Source organism: Synchiropus splendidus, chromosome 6 (genome assembly GCF_027744825.2).
Source record: "Synchiropus splendidus isolate RoL2022-P1 chromosome 6, RoL_Sspl_1.0, whole genome shotgun sequence".
In the NCBI taxonomy this organism is placed as follows: domain Eukaryota; kingdom Metazoa; phylum Chordata; class Actinopteri; order Syngnathiformes; family Callionymidae; genus Synchiropus; species Synchiropus splendidus.
In genome coordinates, this window is record NC_071339.1 from 19478032 (window position 1) to 19501985 (window position 23954).

The 23954-nt window shown below is 39.5% G+C and overlaps 1 protein-coding gene across 5 annotated transcripts in view; it reads right to left on the minus strand.

Annotated features, from left to right (window-relative positions):
• The window catches only part of ppp1r16b (protein phosphatase 1, regulatory subunit 16B), an 80146-nt gene that overhangs the window by 50651 nt on the left and 5541 nt on the right, over window positions 1-23954 (minus strand). For 3 of the 5 annotated variants that reach the window (XM_053866971.1, XM_053866972.1, XM_053866973.1), the window contains exon 2: window positions 2767-3177. In XM_053866971.1, coding sequence (XP_053722946.1) covers window positions 2767-3034 — 268 coding nt within the window. In that variant the 5' untranslated portion in view covers window positions 3035-3177. Of the gene's footprint in view, window positions 1-2766; window positions 3178-5006; window positions 5086-14004; window positions 14206-23954 lie in introns of those variants that run through there. The other 2 variants (XM_053866974.1, XM_053866975.1) reach the window with 2 other exon arrangements.

Sequence of the window (23954 nt, forward strand, 5' to 3'; positions counted from 1 at the left end):
TGTAGTTTTTTAAATATAATTTTTTCATTGTATACATGTTATTACAGTACATAAAGTCAATTTATTTCATAATTCTACAGTAAAAACACTCCAAACTCACAGGAATAGTAGAGTAAAGCTCCCTGAACAGGAATCCAGTGAAAGATTTCACTAACCTCTTTTGGTTTATTTTATATAATTTCTTTTATAATATACATGTTATTACAGTACATAAAGTCAATTTATTTCATAATACTACAGTAAAAACTCTTCAAACTCACAGAGATAGTAGAGTAGAGCTCCCTGAACAGGAATCCAGTGAAAGATTTCACTAACCTCTTGTGGTCTTTTTTTAATAATATCCATATTTTTACAGTGTTTAAGCTGTATTTTTGTTTTAAAAAACGTTGAAGACACTTTCTTGAAATACATAACGTCTATTTATCATCTCCGTAACACACAACTACACTTTACTGGAGCTTACGGAGTCGCTACCGTAACGGCACAAATAGACGCTCATACTTTTTTTTGAGTGGGCTGGCGAGATGGGTATTTGTAGCTCGCGGGCTAGCGTGATGCCAGTTTCTGAATGACAACCACTTCTCGATGCCCATCCTGCGGCCCGTGTGTGTTTATGGCAACAGCAACACGACGCATCGACGCACAAATTTTAATGTCGATTAATTTTTATTGTTGACGTTATTGATGACGTAAACTAATCGGTGCAGCCCTAGTTTTAACGTCACCATATTTCTGGTTGTGATTATTCAATAATGAGGACATTGCACTCGATCATTATTTTCTGTATTTAACTTGATCTCCATATTTACTCTTTTTCTCTTGTCTTTTGCACAAAAATATTGCCAACATAATTCTACAAGTGTTTGTATTGGGCTTCTTCACTCCATCTTCACATCACACCAATGATCTAAAATGCATTTACAAAATACAGAAAGTCAAGCTCACAATATGAAGTGCGTAAAGGGTGTTCAGCTCCATGAGAAGCTATCTCAGTCCAGACAGAAAACAGCAGCTACAGTACAACCAGAAAAAGGAACAACAGCAAATAAATCCAAAATAATCCAACTTCTATCAAATGAGATTAAAGAATCTAATCCGGCCAATCCTCAGCATGATTACGACATCAGGAGCAGCAGTCAAGAGCAAGTCAGATTCAATCTGAGCACCACACTTTTTCAGCCACATCATGGTTTCGTTCAGCTGAAATTAATCTGCGTGTAAAACTTGACTTATGCTACAGTCAAAAATATAATTTTTCCATTTCCTCTCAACCTGATCAGACGTGACTTATACAGGCAATCTGCAGAACTGTCAAGTGTGTTTTTTTGTAGAAGAGCAAGCTGCAGCAGTATAGCGTGAGGAGTTACAACGCCTGGCTGAGCATTTGGGGACCAGAGGGAACGAGAGCGGAGATTATCAGGCTCCTGAACTAGCCAGCTGCCACTGGCGCTGTGTGGGCAACTCGGCATCCTGTGTTCTCCTCACCATCAAACCACTCTCCCTCCATTATGTTATGCCAAACTGCCATTTGAAGTAACAGAAAGGAATAGCATATCTGCCTCAGATATCTTGAGTGATTGAGCCAAATTGCAGGGTTCTGACAAAGTTTAAGAAACAAATAACTATCAGTGCAGTGAAGCGATCATTGTGGGTGTCAAAACACCAAGCAGAATGCCTACATGATAGTTTGACAGACCTGGGCAAAGCACAGCACCGGGGCCAAATGCAGACCTTTGCCTGTATTTCTTCGGTCCTTTTGAGGTTACAAACTTAAACGGATCATGAACTGATAGTTGTGCATTGCACATAATTCTTTCCCCAAGACATTCATCGCTTCAAAACATTCACATAATTCTACGCACATTTAAAAAAAATCCCTATGTTTATTTTATGTGTATATATTTAATGGAATAATGAGACTGATAGTGATAGGAGTTTTTTCAAGTGCTCTCATCGTTTTACAACATCTTGAAGTTCATTCGGTTTGTCTCACAGTATATCATGTGAAATTTAGTTGACCAACCCTGCACTGTAGTGTTGTTGTTACTTAACTTCTAAAGGAACAAAATGTTAGTGTTTAGCAGTATCCAACCATGAAGCATATTTGACTCATTTTTGTCTCAATGGAGAGACTCAATTAAATGTTGCAACAAAAATTGAGATACTACATTGATATCAGAGAAAATAAGGAAAAATAGTTGGCACCACTTAAGTCGGCTGAGTGACCAATGATGTCTGTAGAACTAAGAAGCAGCATGGCCAGCGACAATCTCAAAAAGACATGAGGCTAGAGGTGATGCTACATGTCAATACCAACTGTACAGCTCATTATTGCAGCACTTTGACTCGAAATTCATTGTATTTTCGGTATGAATAACTAATTATGCAACTTCAACAGCTACTTCTGCATTAGAGACAAGCAAACAAAAACAGAGAGGCATGTGGATTAGTGAGGCTGAGATAACTTCATCACTCTACAGAGCTGTACCCATTAAAGGCTTGTAATTCACTTCTTCTGGCAGTTTAGGTGAGAAGGACCAGCTAATTGTTTTTACAACCTTAACCTTTGGCTCCGACCGTGCCAAGTTGATATCAGAGTAATTATTCAAACAGAACATTTGTTCTTTGACTTGGAGCTCATGATTACCACCCTGCTGCATATTTATTGTGCCTCACACTGCAAGAATGAATTTATAGCATTTGTAGCAAACAAAAGTATAAATCACAAACTATGGTGTTTAACTTTCACACGCCGTGGACTGATACCTTCATCGGGGTCGTTTCTGGCTGAAGCCTCCAGAAGAGCGACACTGGCGGCGAATGACACTCGCCTCTTGGGCTCCAGGAAGTGGAGGTTGCTTGCGTTCCGTCCCTTCTTATCTGCTTTACGCTTCTTGTTTTGCATCTCCTTCTCATATACAGCCCATCTCTTCAGCTGCTGGGTTCGGCGCTTCTGGGCCGCCCGTAGCCGCTCCAGGCTCGGCACTTTGTCCAGCTGCTGCAGCTCCTGGATCAGCTCCAGGTGGTTTGCCATGGCAGCAGAGTGAAGACAGCCAGAAGTGGGTGACGTATAGAGAGACGAAGCTGGAGAGTCCAGGAGGATCCTAGCAAGGGCCGCACATCTGGAGGTGGCCCCGTCCCACCATCCCCATTTTCATCACCAGCAGCAGGAATGTTCTGAAAAAACAGAGGTACAAAATAAATTAGACAACAATAAGGAAATAGGTGCAGTACTGGGCAAACTCCAGTCCTGGAGCCACATAAGGCCCTTTTCCTGTATAAACCGGTCATGAGGTCAGAGTGAAATTGAATTTTTGTGGAATCATTTTTTTTATTCACTTTAAATAGCTGTGACTTACTTAAAAAAACTGCGGCGTCAAAATTTATTACAGAGCAGCTTGAAACTGAAAATCCATTACATGCCATGGAACATGACGTTTATTGAATTTAAAACGTCCATGTTGAAGACAGTAACAACAGATTTGCTGTTTGCAATGATTGTTCAACCAACCTATGGCCATTTGTTTACATTATCAGCCTACTATATAATGTTATTATTGTTTTTCATTTGAATAGCTGAGACAGAGAAAAGAAAAACGTCAAAAATAGTCATATCATCTAAACAATAACTCTTACACAAACGTGTAAATGTGCTCTGGACTGTTTATGCAATATATAGTTTATAAAATAGTAAAAAAAAAAAAAGCATAACCACATTGTATATTCTGCAATCTGTATTATTCTGCTTCTGCCTCAAATTTTCAATTCTGCCTCGCTGAGATGTATATATCTAAATGTTCATACAGATATACACATATAAAAAATAAAAATACAATAAAAATGTCACACAAGACATGGCTTTAAATAAATAAGAGTCATTGCAGAAAGGCCCATGAATACTGTGACAATTTCTTTTATGAATACAAAGGAGACATAATTAAACAAGTAGATCAGAGGGACAGCACATGTCAGGTTTTTAGGAGACAAAGTCAGGAAGGTTAGATTGAGATGGTTTGGACATGTACAGAGGAGAGAGAGCCAGTACATTGGTAGGAAGATGTTGAGGTTGGAACTGCCAGGCAGAAGGTGGAGAGGAAGGCCAAGGTGGAGATTTATTGACGTGGTGAAGGAAGGAGGGCATGAGGTTTGTAGGTTTGAGAGAAGAGGAAGCAGAGGACAGTGTGAGAAGGAGAAGGATGAGCCGCTGTGGCCACCCCTGAAGGGTGAAGCTGAAAGGAAAAGAAGGAGACAATATCTATAACACAACGAAGTATATATAGTTTTAGACACCTAATGACACCTAATGACAGGTTCAAGGTCCTGGCCGGACTTTGCCCGCCATGGCCCTCCCCTTGTCATCACACAAATAACACACAAATTGTGTGCCACAATGAGTGTTTCAACGGAAAATATCTTGTTGTCACGTTAGAAAGAATTTGCGCAAAAAGTGTTATATATTGCATATATTTATGCAATTCAACTACATTTCTTACAGAGAAGTCGGCAGTTCTGTATCTTCATACGCAAAAGTAAAGTTTTTATGTCAACATCTAAATCAATAACTAGATGTTCTACCACTCAGTGTGGGCCGCTACAGATCTGACTCCCCCGCAGAACCACTTCCTGGCTGCTACAAGTAGACAGCAGCACAAAGCGAAAATAACAAGACACAAAGGAATTGAGGTGAACGGCAGATTTTTCAGATCAAGGTCTATGGTCGACGAGATTGTGATCTTCGGGTAGGAACGGAAAATGTCAACACACCAACGACCTTATTACTCTATACATGTCGCAGTGTTTATTATACATAAGCCGATTATTATTAAAGCGACAGCTATTGGCATGTTCAATTCAACTGTCCAGAAGAAACAAAACAAATACATGCCATATATATAACCATCAAACAGATTGATACAACATGAGCACACGTTTCATTTCATTTCATGCGTTATAAACAATTACTTTCCAAAAACTAAAACCAATGTATTTCATATTTGTGAACTTACGGTGCTAGATTCTGTTAATCCCGCTGCCCTTCAACAACAAGACCCTCTAGCTGCAGGTGCTCATCATGAAACAGCCCATCAACACAATGAGCTTCAGCACCTCGTCAGCTTTCTACTGTATTTCCTCCACCGCAGTACAGAAGCTCTGCTGACAAATTACAGCCAGGAAACAAGCAGCCGTATAATTTCCCCAAGCATCAAGTCCAAACACATCAAAACACATCTTGTACTCTTAATAAACACAAAGAAAAAAAACTCTCTCTCTGAACCGAACGGGTCGAGACCAAGACTAAACAGAAGATTTCAGTCCTTGATTTATTTAGAAAAATATACTTCAGTTTCTTTTACAGTATGACTGAGAGACCTAGGCATCTGCATTCTGGATTCAGTTTGGTCTCAGTCTCAGTCTCGGCCCCCTTATCGGTCTTGGTCTCGGACTTGCAAAGTGTTGGTTTTGGACTTGGTCTGTGTTTTTTTTTTTTTATTTGAAAAATAATTTATGACATTAATAGGTCGTCCACAAGGTCACACACGTGTGTATGTGACAGTGTATATGATAATGCGTAATTTTTAATCATTTATTCTGTTCCATTAACATTTCCAGAGCCATTTTCGCTTAAAAACAGAAACCTCCTTAACAGAGGTAACAAATCCAACATGACAATACAGTTTCAGTCATCATATCTTCATCTTTTTCCTCACCCAAAATCCAACCTACAACTTGGATGATGGTCACTTTATAGCTCTGCATCAGCATAAGGACATTTAACTTTGCATCCTTATTAATTGTTAAAATAGTTAAATGAGTAGAGTGTATTACATTTCAGTCAATTTCAGTTTCCTTAATTTAGCATTTTTGTGATACTGTTCCCACGGCACTGCACTAAAAATGCTAATTCATTTAAATAGTGACATTTAGATGGAAAATAAACTTAGGTCACATTACCTAATGGTAGCAGCAGATTTTGTTAGCGGCACTGCTTTTGGAGGATGAAAGTTAAATGAAGGAAGACCATTAAGACTGTCTGCTGCCTCGGAAACAAAAAAACATAAATTCATGTCAGAAAATATAAATTATTCATGCTTCCTAACCGAATACAAAAACCTCCGGTTCCATTAATCAAACAAAATAAAAAGGCATTTGTTGATAAATAGTTTCCTCTGGGCACTCCAGTTTCCTCCAGTAGTCCAAAAACGGAGAGTTTAGTCTCTGGCTCTAAACTGTCTGTTGGTGTGAGACAAGGCTTGTGACCTTTTAATGGAATAAGTGGGCAAAAAAGAATGAATAAATGATCTCCAGTGTTTCTCATCCAATGCCTCTGCAGGAGTCCAAACCATCTGGCCTCCCAAGATTTGTCTCCAAACTTCTCCACATGAGCTGTCCTGAAAGGTTAATCTCTAGTCCTTTCCAGTCACCTTGTGACTTTGTGACTACAGCTTTGTAAACTTGTGACTCCTGAGTCACTAAAGTAAAGATCATGGTTGGGACCACCACTGACCTGACTTTCCCATTCACTGTGGCTTATACGTCACATGGTCGTGTCCACCCTGCCTGCACTCTCTTCTTCACCTCTAATAATCCCTGTCCACTACTCTCCCACGCGCTCTCTAACAGACATATTCTAACTTGCTTCTCCCCTGCTCTCCAGTTCACACCACAACCCCTTCAGCTTCTCCTCCTCCCTACACATCACTATATCGTCAGAAAACATCATTGTCCAAAGAGACCACTCCTCACTTCCTCTGTCCCAAGTAGGGCTGAGAGCTCATCTCTGATGTAACCCTACTCACACCGAATAACTCCATGACATTTCACCACTGACCTCATCATACATGTCCTGCACAACCCTCACATACAGTACATACTCTCAGTAAATTTAGAATAGAAATTTGAGCAACTTTTTTAAACCGAATGTTAATTGAATAAGACTTGGCTGGTTACAAAGCTCAAGCAAATTAATTAACAAATGCAAATTAACTTTGTCAGACTGACCTTTAAAGCACCGCTGTTATTAATTTGGATGTAATAACTATTCTGTCGCAGATATTGTGCTTTCAAAACTCATTCATGTATAGCTAAAAAAAAAGTGTGAAGTGAGCGACAGTTGTCGGGCAACAACGCAACTATTTAAACATTAAAATGGCAAGTGCAATAAAAGACCTGACAAATGACATGAAACGTTGGTCGTAACTCGTGAATTCTGAGCTTTGACACGTCTCTCTGGCTCTGAGAGTGCAGATGAAAGTGATCCCACGCTGGACACGGACATGTGACAAACACCGTGCTTTCTTCCACCGACTTTGATGGTCAATGATATTAGCAGCAGGAATATGAAACGCAGCAGACAGAGCTGATTCAATCAGAAGACTCAGTGTGTAGGTAATCGAATCTGGAAATTATAAAATTATAAAATGCACACAAAGAGGGCAGCGGAGATGAAGAACACTAACAGTCGAGTGGATTAAACAACAGCTGATAACGGTAAAGAAATGATCACAGAGCTTTCATGTTACAGTGTGGAAGTGGTTTCTGTAAGTACACAAGAGCAGCACTGAGGCACAGACCCATTACAGGCCCATTTGAAGTTTTAATATAATTAATCACTGTGTAGTTATATCAGGACAGTTTCATTTAGTCTGCTCATTCAAGTGCAAAGCCGAGGCTCTCCATAAAAATGGATGACATATGAGAGCATGGAATGACCAGTGTATTAGATCAATGAACTAATAACTCAAGAGCATCTATGGATGATAGATGATATATATATATATATATATATATATATATATATATATATATATACAGTATTATATGCAATGTTTTAGAACATATGTTTCAGTAAAAATGTGATCAAGTATATATTTTGAAAAAATGTTAAAAGATTCAGTTTTATAAAGTAGAGAAAATTAATTGAGAAGTGTCTTTTGAGAAAATGGTGATAGATTCCTGACCAGAATAGTAACTGTGACTACTTCAACAAGCTAAATACAAAATACTTAGCAGTTGCGACACTGCTACTTTATCTCGACTATTACAAGTGAAAAGCAGAACACGGTTGAGTTTCTCACGACAAAGTTCGTAGACTTAAGTGGAAACGGAGCACGGAAATATTGTGGGCAGCTTCTCAGATTGTTGTCACCTGCTGTTCCTATTTTTGTGTTGATGAAGACGTCACCCCTGACTGCTCATAACCACGTTTACAAATCTACAAATTAAATAACAGGTTGACTGATTATGCCCTGCTAAATTTAGCCAGCTGATGAGCTCTAATATGCTACGGAAAAAAACCCTAAAATGAACAATAAATATGTTATTGTCATGCATCTACAGCAGGCAGCTGCACATCAAATATTGTTCGCTTAATATAAGCCTTTTGGTGATATCACAACCGGTCCCAGGACCAAAGCAGCAAATCACAGATTGACCTCAATCAGTTTTCCTGGCTCCAGATACAAACGTTACAGTTGCATCTGACTTTTAAAATGGAAACCACACAGGCTTCGTCAGGCTGTTTTTAAAAAAGGAGGTCAGACAAGAAACACTGACACCAAATCAAACTGTTTCTGAGTTCTGACATGTGAAGGCAACGTTTAAAGCCACCAAAGTAGAACATTATTGCACAATCATAGTCTGGAAAACCCTGTTGAGATGAGTTGAAGATGAACTGGTCCTTTCACAAAATCATGTTGATCAAGTATGACACAAAATAGTTCATCAGGGAAATGAGCCAAGGTAACACACTCTCGGAGAATTCAGCCATCAAAAAGCACTACAGCACATGAAGGAAATGAGTGATTCACAGGATGTAACGGTTTAACACTACTGTGCACATGTATCGAGCTCCGAGGTGAGTAAATACATCATTACATGTGACAGGCTGCCAAGCCACAAGACGCTAGAAAATGAGACTTAAATATGTGTTTTGAAGCTAAAATACATGTATAAACAAGGAGAAAATGGGAAGAACTATAATTGCACCACATATCATATGTGTCAAACACGTTATTTACTGACATAATTTCATTTAATATTAATTTTACTTCAAGATTCTCAATATGAATCATAACAATTGCAAGCTCTTTTTAAGGGGTGAACTATGAGTTAAATTATTACTCTTCAAATAGCATGTCAATACAATGTCAGTATGATTATTAATTGCAACAAACAAGGACAAAAAGTGAGCAAATAAACAAAATAAAAATGTAATTTACAATTTTGATCATAAGTACAATGTGATTTTATAGTTTTGATTTGACTTCATGAGGGCCACTTCAGTACAGGTAACGGCCAGCCCCGGTCCACACTTGGTCCACGTCAAATCTAAATTCTAGTACTGAAATAAGTACATACAAACAAGAGTCGGCTAGCACTAACAAAGTAAATAACTAGAGAACATCAAGACAGCTCTCAGTACGGAGCACAGACAAATAATCATCAATAGTCATTTGTAAAATTAAACATCACACACTCTCTGCCGCCTAAGTTTTTAGCACCACTTTTGGACCTCATTTAACCAATGACCCCAGAGAACAACCTCCAAACCAAAGTCACCAACTAAAGTCAAACATGCTACCTGATTACAATCTTAACATCAACGTGAAAAACACTCAATATGAAAATGAAAAACCTCCTCTGAACTCATCTTGTACATAGAGTAAGCTGCCGTATTTAGGTCGTTCTGGAACTCTTGTCATTATTACGCTGGCTATCAGGGGCAGGCTATATACAGTATGTTCACACACTGGCAACGCAGAACATCCCATACATCACAGCCCCCAGGCAGGATTATATGAAATGTCCCTTTGATGAAATGACTAAAAGCAAAATTAATTAAAATCCTGGTAATACCGGAATTCAAAGATTCAACGGCACCAGGCCAAACATTTGACAAAATAATCTCTATTTAAGCTTCATTTAACATAATAGAGCATGCTGCATTTGTGCTTCAGTCCTTGGGAGAGACTAGAGATTATCAAACCACAGAGAATTAAGCTGCAATTTGGTACAAATGTTGGCTAGAAATAAGCTTGTGGCCTGTAAACTTGAGAATTTGCTTTTGTTATATTGGTTCCAGATGATCCCAAACCTGATAGGACATGTACCATCTCCTTATGCATTAAAACATGGGGTGATTCTCGCCATCTGGTCGCATGATAACCCATCACTTATCAGTGGTTAAGCACAATTAATAAATTGACTATCCTACCAATCCACATGCCAACAAGTCCAAAATATTTTCCATGATCACCTCACTAAAAGCTCTCGTTGCCCTTTGGTGGATCAAATACGCATTTTGCTGCATATGATAACTTGTTCTGCATGAGGACGCCGTTCAAAAAGAGGATACAATTATGCAGGCGATCACTGAGCAGAAAATGCCGTCTAAAAACCTTCTGGGTTTTGTTCCACTATTCAGATCAGTTTAAAAAAGTTCCTCAACTGTTAAAATGCTTTGTGCAGTTGTTTGCAGGCAAAGGCGTTCTGTCAGTGAGTACGTGAGAGAAATTACGTTGGAGAAATTGTGATGTCAATCCTGCTGAAGGGGAACACTGCGCTACCGGAAGAGTGAATCACTCATGTGTGGCACGTTGTTTTCCTAAAGGAGGAGGCACGTAAGCCCTCATATCAGTCTTCCTCGTGCAGAGGTCAGCATCGAGACATAAGAGTAGAAGCCAAAGAAGCAACAGACGAAAACATTATTTCAGACAATAATAAAGGACTTTGGGCTCACACCCAAACCAGTGTTTGTTCCAAATTGGCAAATTTCTTTCAGCTTCCTCCCAGTTGTTCCGCAACGTCTCTTTGCTTAGTCTATCGCTTGTGTTCTTGCAAAAAGGATTCTGATAACATGACTATTATCATCTCACGGGGATTAATTCCACACATACCAAAGGACTGACTGAAGGTTTTCGAGTTAAAAAGAGAGGCATGTTCTTGGGGGGCACAGATCGAGTACCAACAGCTTCCTTATTGGATTAATATATAACCTGAGCTTCTTCTGTTTCCTGATCTTTTCTAAAGAAGACAGAATGAATTTAAAGTAGATATAGTCTGTCAAAGTGAGAATAAAGCATCTCAGACGGTCCTACTTAAAGGGGAGTGAGTATTGGGGCTGTTGATAATGTTTTTTTCGTTACATCATGACGCAAACATGAATGATTCCAATACAATGACGGGTCATAATCTATTATTATTATTATTAAGGAGTTTATGTGGCACTCGGCAGGCTTCAACTTTCTATTCCATGGACATCGTCATATAACTAACACGGTCACGACACAAGCGGCATCTTTAAGGCAGCAGACAGCAACCTCGAGGGAACAAACTGCAAAAGAAAAACAAGGAAAATGGCCGAGGTGCAGCTGATGAAAAAATGCTCATGGATGGAAATAGGAAACTAATTTAGGAGGCCACCTTAGCCGTTTCCAGACAGAGATGCTAACACCAGAAACTGGCGCAGGTACCATCGTGAACAATAATAGTTCTATTATTATTAAAAATGACAGCGTCTGTATACCACAAAGGACCTACAGCCTGTTTCAGTCCAGTGAAAAACTCAGGAAGGGAGCAGAGAGAGAATAGATGATGAAAAATTAAAAAAAGAGAGTTGAAATGTAACAACTTGTTTGTCGCCGTTGACACAAAAGTAGAGTTTCGGTTAGATGAGAATTCAAGCAGTACATTTTTTGTGCACCGAAGATGCACAGTCCAACCATGTATGGTGCAAGCGTCTAGTACAGTGCAAGCAAGATGAACATCACCTTCACATAAGGTGAAGTGAAAAAGTGCACATCCATTTCTGAGTGATGTTGTTCTAAAAAAACAAGCCTCCAAATTACCTACCTACAAGCAGCTTGACGTCACGAAGCACATTCGTCTGATCCACAAGAAGCAAACATATAGCTTTTTTTTTGTTCTACATTAATACCTTCCATTAGATAAACACAAATGTGAACATATTGTATATGCTGGCTCCAAGTTGCATCACTGCAGGTTTGTTACAGACAGAGTGGGATGTTTAAACCGTGAGGAGGCGTTTGCTGTGTCAGGACGCTCTGCGCACAATTGCCTCAGTGTCAGACACAATGGCCCAGTGTCTTGTCTTCGTTCCTCTAAAACAGCACCACGAAGAGTGTGTACACCGTGTACCTGCAGGGAAGCCGCGTCCACCCACCAGCATTTAACAGGCCCCCGTTCCACTCCAGCGCTTATGTCTTCAGAACTTGTTAATTCATTTAATCACCTTCCACTTCCAAAGGTGGAGCAGGCTGAATTTAAAAAATGAAGTTGAACAAAACCACCCAGACAGAGAGTGACAGGAATTACAGCTGTCGCACAAGTAATGCTGTTCATTGTTTGGCGAGGAGACACAGGCGCTTCATTTAAAATCATGGAGGACAATTTCTATGTCCATAACATCACAGAAGGAATAAGACATTTATTATGCAATTGTATTCCCGACATTGAAACCAAAGACAACTTCTACATCAACACTAACGTGCAATTATTGTGTAGACTGTTTTGTGAAGATAAAAGAGGCAAGTTAAATCAAGTCTCGTGTTTGTCGCTACTGTTTTAAAGCAATCATTTTTAGTATCTGTTAATTGCCAGTAATTACGCAGCAGGGAGAATCTGATCCATTCTACATAAGACAGTGAGTGAAGACAGCAGATGAAGGATGGGGTGAACTTTTGGGGTGAGTTAATCCAATTTTAGCAGTGGCACACAAACAGATGAAGAGCCTCTCGGATTTGATCATTCAGAGGATGATCATTAACGCCAACTCCTTTGACAAACTGCTGTAATTAATTGACTATAATAACGTCTATATGGCTGCATTTTTCAAACACCTGATTAAAAACGGAGAGTAGGTCACTTTGGAATTATATTTCTGAGTCAGGAATTTAAAAAAGTGGATGAGAGTGAGAGCAGAAACAGTTTCCAAAACCATGGAATTAAAAGAGGAAAAAAGTAAATATTGATAAAGAAAACTGAAAGAGGACATTCGATTTCATTTTGAAATGAAGTACAACATCATAACCGGTTCGTTTTTTCAGTTCAATGAAGAGAAATTACTATAGTAATTGCTATTGTTACATCACAGTTTGCTGAAGAACAACACAATACATCTGAGTGTACATCACATTTCTGCTGCTCAAATATTCAAGAACTACAAAATCAAACCAAAGGGGAAGATAGTCTACTTTAACAAACAGAACAAATAAAACAACCACTACTTTCCAAAGATTTACTGGTTTTAAAGCTCGAGCACAGCTCGGGCACAAGGCTATCACAGACCATGAAAAGACAGACAACCAGTCACTTACACATACGCACACCTACTGAAAACTTACAATTATCCGTTAATAGTAACACGTTTCTGGGGTTTGTGGGAGGGAACCAGAGGGTCTGGACGAGACTGATGCAGGCACAGAAAGTGCATGCAAACTTCACAAACAGCTGCAAATTGCTGGGAATTTCTCTTCAGAGATCAATAAAGTATCTATCTATCTATCTATCTATCTAAATCCAGAATAGCCTAAACAGTTTGATTCGAAACTCCGACCTTCTTACTGAGAGACCGCACAACTGCACCAGCAAGGTCCATAAAATGAGGCAGAAAAAATATATATAACAAAAATACAACAGATAATTACAACCAAAGTCTTAAATGACACACATTTCTAGGTAACAAGTTATGCAATGTAGAGCAGCACTCAGTAGAGGTGTGCATCCATGACTTTCATTGTTATCATTCATGAAAACAATGAAAGCAATTCCAGCTCCTTGCATGTGACATAAAAGCTAACAGACGAAATAAGTACATCATTTAACATTCAAACAGAGTAATAAATAATCATAGTAGATGCAATGTTTGTTATACTGCGGTTTTAGAACACAAGTTGTTTTGTTTAAGAGCTGATGAATGACTCATTCAGAATTCTAATTATTGGAATAAATTATCTGTAATGAAGCAACGAGAGTTAAATTTAGCACCTATTATTATCCTGTGGTGTTGAAGAAATGCGACAGATCTGGGGGAACCACTCGCCTCGTGGCAATTAAAACAGAGAACAGTTGGCTTTGACAGCAACGTAGATACATGAACTCTGACCACTTTGGCGACCGCGACCATTAGCCGACACACGACCCCACGGCCGTGTTGAAGTTAAGTCACTGAAGTGAGAGAACCCAGACCTGCAGGAGACAATAATGGGCCAGTTATTAGAGCAGTTATTTGCTGAGCCACCACTTTGTTTCAAGACCTCAAGAACTTTTTAACCAGTTTGTCTTGGTTAGGCGGTGCGAAACGCGTCAACAAGTAATCAATATTTTAATACGACTTAATTCAAATTGAGAATGCAAAAAATATACCAACAACAATGGCTGTTTCAGTTCACAACTCCACTGATCAAGTTTTGAGTGAAGTTGACTAGTTTCTCCTCTTTCCTCCTATAAGCACAATCTTTGGGTTAAATGTTGACACTTTTGATTCTCCAAAGACTGAAATCAAAAACACTGTAGTTGTTGGATAAGGAAGAGGTAATTTGAGATCGATAAGCTGGAACACTAGGAGTTTCTCTAAAAGCATCAGCAAACAAAAGAATGATGGGTCATTCTTGAGTGACAGGAAAAAGCAGAGGAGTAGAAAACAAATGTAGAAGTGGCAGCTGCTGCTGTATGTAAACAGAGTAGGAAAGGCTTCATTGAGCCACGCTAACACACACACGCGCACAATCCTGTTTGATGTAGCGAGTCAAAGAGACACAGGTGGTTATAGTCAAGGCCTTGAGCCAGGACCTGGAGCAAAATACATTTGCTTTGGAGGAAAAAATAGTGGGACATAAATCACTGTCTGGGAGTGATAGTTCCATTCTAATGTGTTTTGATTTATGTTTAAATACAGTCTCAAATTAAATCCAGGATTGAAAATGTGTCTTGACATAAATTTGTCTCTAGACAAGATAACACGCGATTATTTCAAGAAATTTCACTCTGAAAGAATGGATACATGTATATTTATTCCCCAGTGAATAGTAGTAGTCAGAAAATGACCCATTAAAATAGACATACTGAAAGCTCACAGAATAAAAATTGTAATTTCTCTTATTCTTCAAATGTATTGGGCAGCAAAAATCTTTGGCTGATGATGATGATGATTATCTATAGCAGGAGATTTCACCTGCAGAGAGACAAAAACAGAACCAATGTTTAAAATGTAGGTGACAAACTAAAGCTTTGAAGTGCAGCATGATCTACTTTTTAAGTCTTTCAGGAATAAGTGGGACAAAATGAATGAAATACACATCAACCATTGCACGCTCACTAGCGGCTTCATGTTTTCCCTGAGCACCACAGAATCCCAAAAAGAAAAACACTATATCACAAATATTATGGGTTAAGAGTTACTACAAACATATTTAACACAGCAGCCTCTGATGTAATCCAAACAACAATCCATCTCCTCACCGTCCCCACTCTGCATATCTTCTTCCTCTAACACTGCTTTTTTTTCTAATCTGGATGACTTGTCCTACTTGGCACTTGGCTTGCTGGAGGGGATGGACTTTATTTCCTTCGATGGAGCCTTGATTTAAAGCACTCGGGTCAACTTGATTCTGGGTCGTTGTCTCCCCTGTTGTAATGATCCAGGGCACCGTTGGATCACGTTCACACAACAGAGACCTGCATGAGGACATGCTGCATCCAAGGCCGAGTTGAGAAACATCAATTCCGATAAAAAGTAATTTAAGGGCATGTGTGGAAAACATGAGCTTACACTCGCTCATGTCCACATAAGCCATTTACTTGAAGCGTGCAAATAGCACACTCGGAAATGGGTTTTCTGCCAAGCCAGATGCTGCAAGCCCAGCTGACAAACATATTAATCTTAGTAACACATTCATCCACTATACTCTATTACATGCTGACGATACAGTGGGATCATTAACAGCCATGGGAAAGAGGAAGCCAAGTCCAAAAACCTCTTACATCACTGCCTACACCTCTCTGACCAGCAAGGTTTGAGGACAGACAATGATGGGAGAAAAATGCCCTTGAAACATTCATATCTCTCGAGAACAAAAGCCAATTTCCTCACTAAACTGTATCATAGGTCTGTTCACTAAAAACAGGAATCAAAAGTAGCGGTTACAGTCAGAAATTAACCATTGCTATTAGTGCAAAGAATTTGATTCAGGGTGGATAGAAACTTCACATCAGCTATTTAATTCCAGACACAGCCAGTTACACAGAAAGCCACCGATCTATAAGGGTTACACCTACCCTCAAGCTCCTTACAACGAAAAAAAAACAAAACTTTACAGCATAAAAAGCAGTGGGTCGGCAGACGCTAATCAACACCACTTGCAAGGTGAGGCCGAGGGTGACACAAACCAGACACCATCTGGTGACAGATGTGAAGAGAATGCTAGAATAATTTGTACCATCCCGCAAATCCAGCATCGCACATCTGAATTTAAAATCGTTCATTGTCCTTTGATTCCGGCTGGTTACACTACCTGAAGCGATGCACAGGCACGCACTTTTTGACAGCCAGTTCCATTTTCAACTGTTGCAAACCAGCAGCCTACAATGATATAAACGTATCGAACCATTTCAAATTTAATTAGGCAAAAATAAATGTTTAGATTGGAGCAGCATAGTCCACCAGCCTCGCCTGCTAACTTCAACTGAGCAAGGAATGGTTTTTAAAACATGTCAAGAAGAGGAATACACCTGCAACACATTTTCTTTTTTGTGTGTTTGTTTGTTTTCCAAAACAAAGAAAGGATTTATACTGTATGAGAAAGATGCATGCTGCACACCGAGTTGGCTTTCTCGTCGTGATGCTATACTATCTCCCTACTGACTCACAGAGCTATGTTTATTTCATGTCTTGCAAAGCTGGGAAAAGTTTTACGACGTATTTATTCACTAAAGCCCAGTTGCTGTCCAGGGTGATCAGATGATAAAAATGTACACAGATAAGCCTCAACTCACCAACCTCAACTATAGACAACTGTGCAGCAAAAGTTCACCAAGGCCAATAGTTGATCATGTGGCTATTTTTCATCATTTTAATTCAATTGACATCAAGATTCAGCCACAAAATGTGAGCATTTGGTGGACTGCTGTACATTTAGGGTTCTCCCCTGCTTTTGAGCAGTAAAGAGGCCCCTTATGATGGGATTTTGATCCCCAACACTGGGAACTGTTTTTGTCGACATTTAGTCAAGTGTGACTTATTGCTGACCCATTTATTGAATTATGATCAAAGCCCAAATTTCAAAAACATTTGGGCTCCAAAAACACAATTTTATCTTAAATCACAAGTTTATCTCCCAGCAGCGCTGTGAGTGATAGAAACTATGTCAATCTCAGATGTAAACAAAGTATAAAGATGTTGACTCTCATGTTGACTCTCAGCGCTGCTGAATTAAAACATCTTCACAGCAATCAATGATGAATAATACATGACACAAGTTTGATTTTGGTCCTCAAACACTGAACTGACAGACTTTAAATCATGTTGGTCATGGAGCTGATGATAACCCAAGCCACAACTACCATCTCTTTTGGGTTGCAGCCCACCACCTGAGAATCTTCAGAGCACTTCATGTTTAACTTACAAGCTTGTACTACACAGGGCTCTAAGGAACCAGGCACAAGCTCAGATAAAAAGTCAATTATGATGAAGTAGCAATTCATGCATCAGTGCAAATCCATCACAACCTCTCAACCAGCTTTACCTTATGCCAAAATTCCACAGGCAAATTGTAAACCTTTCATCTGTGATTAACATCCACATTCTTCTGCTTTTAAAGTCCAGGTTCTGAGCAAAGCAAAAAAAGTGACAAACTTTGGTCTAAAACACAACAAGGTGATTTTATTTAACAATTCCCAGAGCATTCCAATACAGAAACAAGGTCCCGTTGTACTCAGTGTAGCCATTTGTTTTAACGCAGCTTATTTTTTACCTGCATTAATGAGGTTATTGCTTTGGGTTACATCAGCCCAGGAGACCACAGATTTCACAGATCTAAAGCCAGTCTTGTTTCCCATATCAGAATGAATGTTTTTGTGGGAATATTCTTAAGTGGGATTTACTGAAATACCACAATCTTGGAAATTGTGTCACGAAGCTGTGTGCACTTAGACCCTGCCGCCTCTGTCCTGGGTGGGGCCGTGCATCTCTCTCCCCCTGCATTCCTTCCTTCCTATTTAAGCCATATCTGTTTATTCATCGAGGGTCCTGACCTCTGCACACTCTGGACCCCGCTTCCAAACACTCTGTTTACTGTCAGAAACAAAGTTTTGGAACTCAACTCTAAAATATTCCGCCCTCTCATTTTCCCTCTTTAGTTCTCTTTCTGGACTTCTGCTCGACGGCTGAGTCATTTCACTGCCTAATGATGATACGAGTCTCCAGCAAAGACCCGGCCGAGTAAACAAGGCTTAGACTCAGCCAGCCTGCAGTAAGTGTCACGTCTAATCTAGTGCCAGAGCAAGACGGGTGCACATTCAACCCGCACTGTCCCAGGAACTGCAGCCACGAAACTGCAGCAATCGGAGCGGAGAAAAGCTGTGCATGTCAGCTTTTCATTTAACTATAACAACAGAGATGAAGATCCATCTTGTCCTGTTGGTGAGATGTAGAAGTGCTGAGTGAGACAAGAAGGAATGTAAATGTATTAAACCAGCACAATCTGCCTGTCAATGTAGACAGTCTGTGTTTTTATCTGCAGAGATATTTAGTTTAGTTTTCCGATGAATAAGGAAAATATATAGGTTTCCTTTTCTATTTGTAAACCTAGGGAAGATGAAAGTCTACAACCTCTGTGTAAAGTAGTGATTATAGTTTAATTAAACTAGAATTTAGTCGCTATATTCTCCTGTAAGTAATGTAAACTGCATACTTGTGTTCTATTTTATTAAAGAAGGTTTTTTAACAATGGCTCCAATGGCGAACCAGTTGAGAACCACTAGTGACTACAACTGCACCAAGGTTCTACCAAGCACTTTAGCTTTTCCCATGATAAAGGGAGCGTTCCACTGTTTCTGTCAACACATACTGAAGTGTGACTCGCAATGTCAGTGCTCCCTCACCATCACTTGATAGACATGTGATTCTTAAGATAACCATTAAAGGAGCAGCATTAAGGATGTACTATGCACTCCGCTTAGATTTTTAAATGCATTTCATAATATCAAAAAACAAAATGTCAAATATTGACGAAAACAAAGCCCCTGACATTGGCATGTCAAGCACCAATAACTACAGAAGACCCGGCTCATTGATTACTGGGGGAACAAAAACATCCGTGCGGATCATTGCCGCCCTTCTAGTCTTTTTCCACTTGGCCATCCATGTCATTCACTGGTGCCGACAGGCCGACAAGAGAATTCATTCCGTAAAAGCACTGGTTAAGGTCCACTCGCCAATAGAAAGGGATTACACAAGCATGACAATTAGGGAAACAGCAGGAAGCAAGAAGGAGCCAGAGAAAAAAAATGACCACTCAGACCAAGAATGAGACAGCACCATTAGTCCCTGGCCTACATGTGGGTTCTAATGCTCAATTAGGAAGTCATTTAAAATACAGTTTGAATAATTATGTGCACGGACCACATTACTGCCAGTTATTTAAGTTGTTTATTGAGTTAAGGTGGCCAATGTAAGCATATAGAATGCATATTTAGGGGTTTGCGTATGAAATAATCTTATAACGTTAGTTCTGATAAACAAGTGTAAAAGTAAAGTAACGGTCCTCAGAAGCACCTCTACGATGTCAGGAAACTTCCCTGTCAACAGAGCCACGTTTAGTCAATCCAAATAAGCTGTCGGTCCACCAGATCAGCGAAAAAAAGCAGCCCATCAGATAAGTGAAACAATTGTGGGCGTTAAGGTCCAAGCTCAAAATCAATCACAGCAAATCCAATGGTACATGACCAAAGTAGCGTCAGCATCGCTTCCAAAACAACATGGTTCAAATTAATAGAGCTCCAGTCCAGCGTGAGAATCGTTGCTCATCTTCATCATTTCATATTTTTTCTTGCTCAAAAACAACCGACAAATCACTGAAATATCTGCTGACATCGCTCACAACTTTCCCCACATTAGTATACTCATCAAATCTTGTTAGCGTCTTTCGCTACCCTCACTACGTCACAAGATGACATCTGTGTTTGACCCGATTTGACATGCAATTTATGGCTGCATATGGACACAAATTTCTCTTATTATTCTTTCTAATTATGTCACAGACCCTTAAAGCAATGTAGATTTTATTCACACAACTATGATAATACACAAACTATAGCTGACTCATGCATATGGCAGTCTAGGGAAAGTGTCAGATTTATGAGGACATCCTTTTGATTTGTAAGCAATGCCAGAATGTGCTGCATCAGCTGCAGACCTCGTAGCTGTCAAATGACTAGTCACAAAAACTAAAAGTCTTTTCATCTCAGCAGGAGTCCATCTTAAATATTTTAAATCTGCACATTGTGGTGTCCATTTGAGGCGCTACAGGGACAGCAACGTGTCTAGACAGTAAACACTAGAAATGTTTGGCCTCTTTCCCTCAGAAGAGCCTTTCAGACAGACGCAAATTTATCATCAATATTTGAAAACAGCTGCAGCACCTTAAGGGTTTGTTTGCTCCTGATTATGACTCCCGTGTGGAGAGAAAACATGTAGTATTGGAGAGCAGAGAGAAAAGCTACATGAAGGCAGTAGTCATAAAAAAAAAAAAAAAACACACAACGCACACAGACTTGACACAGAGACGTTCAATGAGGTCTTGGTACAACCAAGCACGGCCAGGCACAAGAGAAGCACTCAGTTCCGAGGAGCTCAGATGGAGAAAAATGAACTGCCACGTCAGGTAGAATACTAAAACTGTCAACATGAAGTGAAACAGTCTTGCACAGTGTTCAAGCTTTGTTCATGAAGTAGAGCATGTACACACCTGATAACTTGATGTGTGGTGACTTTAAGTGACAAATACATAATCTTTTGTGCGCCAAAGGTATATCTTCCGGCCAACTGCGGCCCTTAATAAATAATCAAGAGGCCCTAAGCCTTTTCTTAAAATATAATCCATTGTGGCCCACAATCACTATTAACTAGGATGTCTAAAACATATCTGCAGGCTGAATTATCTGTGCCAAGATGGCATACTGGCATACATACCGATTGAAAAGTCAAGACTATGCTGAATTTTGCAGCGTTCTACATTTAACAAGGGGTATCCTTTTTACTAATTCAAAACTGTACATCCCAATGGAGGTATTACACATGACACAACAGTTGTGGGAATTTCCCTAAAATCCCACAGCCCTTATTATGAAGTCACAGAATAGCTAAAGAGCATTTAACACTGTGTACGGTAACCAGTATCACCATAGATTAGATTTGATTATCTTGGGGGTGTCAGGAGCCTACAGCAGTTACGCAGGTCAAGAGGCAAGAGACAGCATGGACAGGTTTCAAGTCATATAAATACAGAGCACGGATACATGTTTTTAGCCTGTGGGAGGAAGCCAGAGTGCCTGGAGGAAACCCACACAAGCACAGGGATAACACATCCACTCAGAGGGGACCCATGTCCCCTTGAACTCGAATCAAGCCCACAAACTTATGACTGTAATTCTCTACTAGCCTTTGTGCTTGCTGAATTACAATGTAGTCTGCCACCACATTCATGTGCACCATACAATCAAATAGTGAATCAGATTTAGCCACACACTACATGTATTTATAGGAATAAAAACCCAAACTGTCAAATGTCTGTCAAAAATGAAGAGCAGCATTGAGCAAATCCTGCGAGAGAAAAGAGTGGCCCCTGGACACTTGACATGACAATTTCAAGTTGATCTCAAAGGTGGCAATATGATGGACTTCCTGGTCAAGTAAAAGCACTTTTCTATGAAAATGTTATTCCCCTTTTTTCACCTAATATGTGAAATTCTGTTCATTCAGACAAAGGTCAGCACACGACACCAGCAGTTCAACCATGCAAAAAGGAAAGAGTGAGATGAAAATTGAAGGTGTTAGGATACAATAACATCAGAGCAAGCCAGGGACTGTGATGGGAATGCAGCAGCTCTGGGCATCTGACGCTCATGGCTGAAAAACTGCAAACATTATAATCTAAACTGATGATGGAGACATCATAGACAGTGCTATGGAAATAGTGGCATAGCAGACACAAAATGCTCACAATACAAGGGTGATAGCTCATTCAAGGCCTAAGGAGACCAAAGGTTTAAACAAAAAAAAAAAACAGGGGTTTGCTGCTTTCTCCACAACAATGTGAGGAAAGAACATTTACAAAGCTCCCCCTCCATCAAGCTCCTTCCTGTACACTTCCTGTTTACATTAGCGCTTTGAATCCAATTGGTGCATTCAAACGTAAGGCTGATGATGACGGATTTTAAAAACCAAACACGACTAGACACAATTACAGCACCGGATCAGAACTGGCTACCCCCTCACTGCTCAAGAAGCTTCATGTCTGAATGCTGACACAGATTTCACTTTTGAGGTAATGAATGAATCCGCTCAGAATGGAAATTAAAATGCCTCACAGACAATGCTGACTTGGCGTTTTGCAGATAATTAAAGGGACTACCTAAAACTGTGAGTTGGAACTGTGTGACCTCTTGATAACTTTGTGCACTAGAGAATTTGCTTGCAGGGTAGAACAGACATGATTATCTTACCGAACGGCCACCTCATTATGAAGATGTATGTGTGGCAATTCCTTGATACGAAACCATGTCTTTAACGTTTCAATGACAGTGATCAAATGAAACCAGATCAATGGTTCGGTGAATTAATTTTGGATAATTCACCAAAATAACTGAGGACATAAAGATGAGCACATTTAATATAAATAATGTCTTGGCAACAGAGACGATTGCCTATAATATAATGATGATTTTGAAGCGTGTTTAAATGTCGATATAGACTCGACGTCCACATTGTAATACAGACGTGTTCGGCTGGGATAAGATTTGGCTGTCTAACGTCACTATTGAGATAACAAAAGATAACATGGACATATCTCCCCTTCTGTTTGCAGGTCATGTTGACTCGTTTGCAGATGGAGTGTGATAAATAGCGTAATTAAAAAAAGAAAAAGGCAGATCTCAGAAAAGGCTTGTATTATTTTAACTGTCATCCAGGTGGCTGGGATTTATCTTGAATCTGTGGTCGTAGGATTGCAGATAAATGTACTAAAAGTAAGTGTTTTTGTCACATTTTTCAAGAAAATTCACATATGCAACATCTGGCCGTTCAGCCAAACTTGTGTGTGATTGTGTTTAAATGGTACAGAAGCAAATCTGTCTCACAGACTTTGAAATCCCATATATCTATATTTCTCATTCCCATTCATTTATGTTCTTTACTCATAGACTTAATGGTTCCATTTTTTTGTATGAAAAATAAATATTTATTTATTTATTTGATTATAGCTACAAATAGCAAACTTTTACTCCTGGACTTCTGTTATACAGTTTTCCTGACAGTCAGGAAATCAATATCCAGGAGGTTTTTAGCAGCTGTGTTAGGACTGAGCAGCCAGGAAATCTTCCCACTTGTGCTAATAGCATGATTTAAGGTACGCACGCAAAAAAATGCAACCTAAGAAAATAAAACAATACAATTTTTATCCACTGCATTTCCTAATGTAATAAGCACTCAACAACCCTTGTCCCAACTTTGCTTTCTGTTTGTCTCACACATGAAATCATTGCTGATCTCAGCAAACGAGGCACGAGCATACATCTTCAGAAATCATACATACTGCTCAGTTTTTTTTTTAATGCTTGTCGAGCGTTCAGGAGTTATTATGTTGAGCATACGCTGATGCCGCACCAGTGAATTCAGTCTGAAGAGGTGCCACCATGGCATCAGTATTAACAAAGCTCGGGCT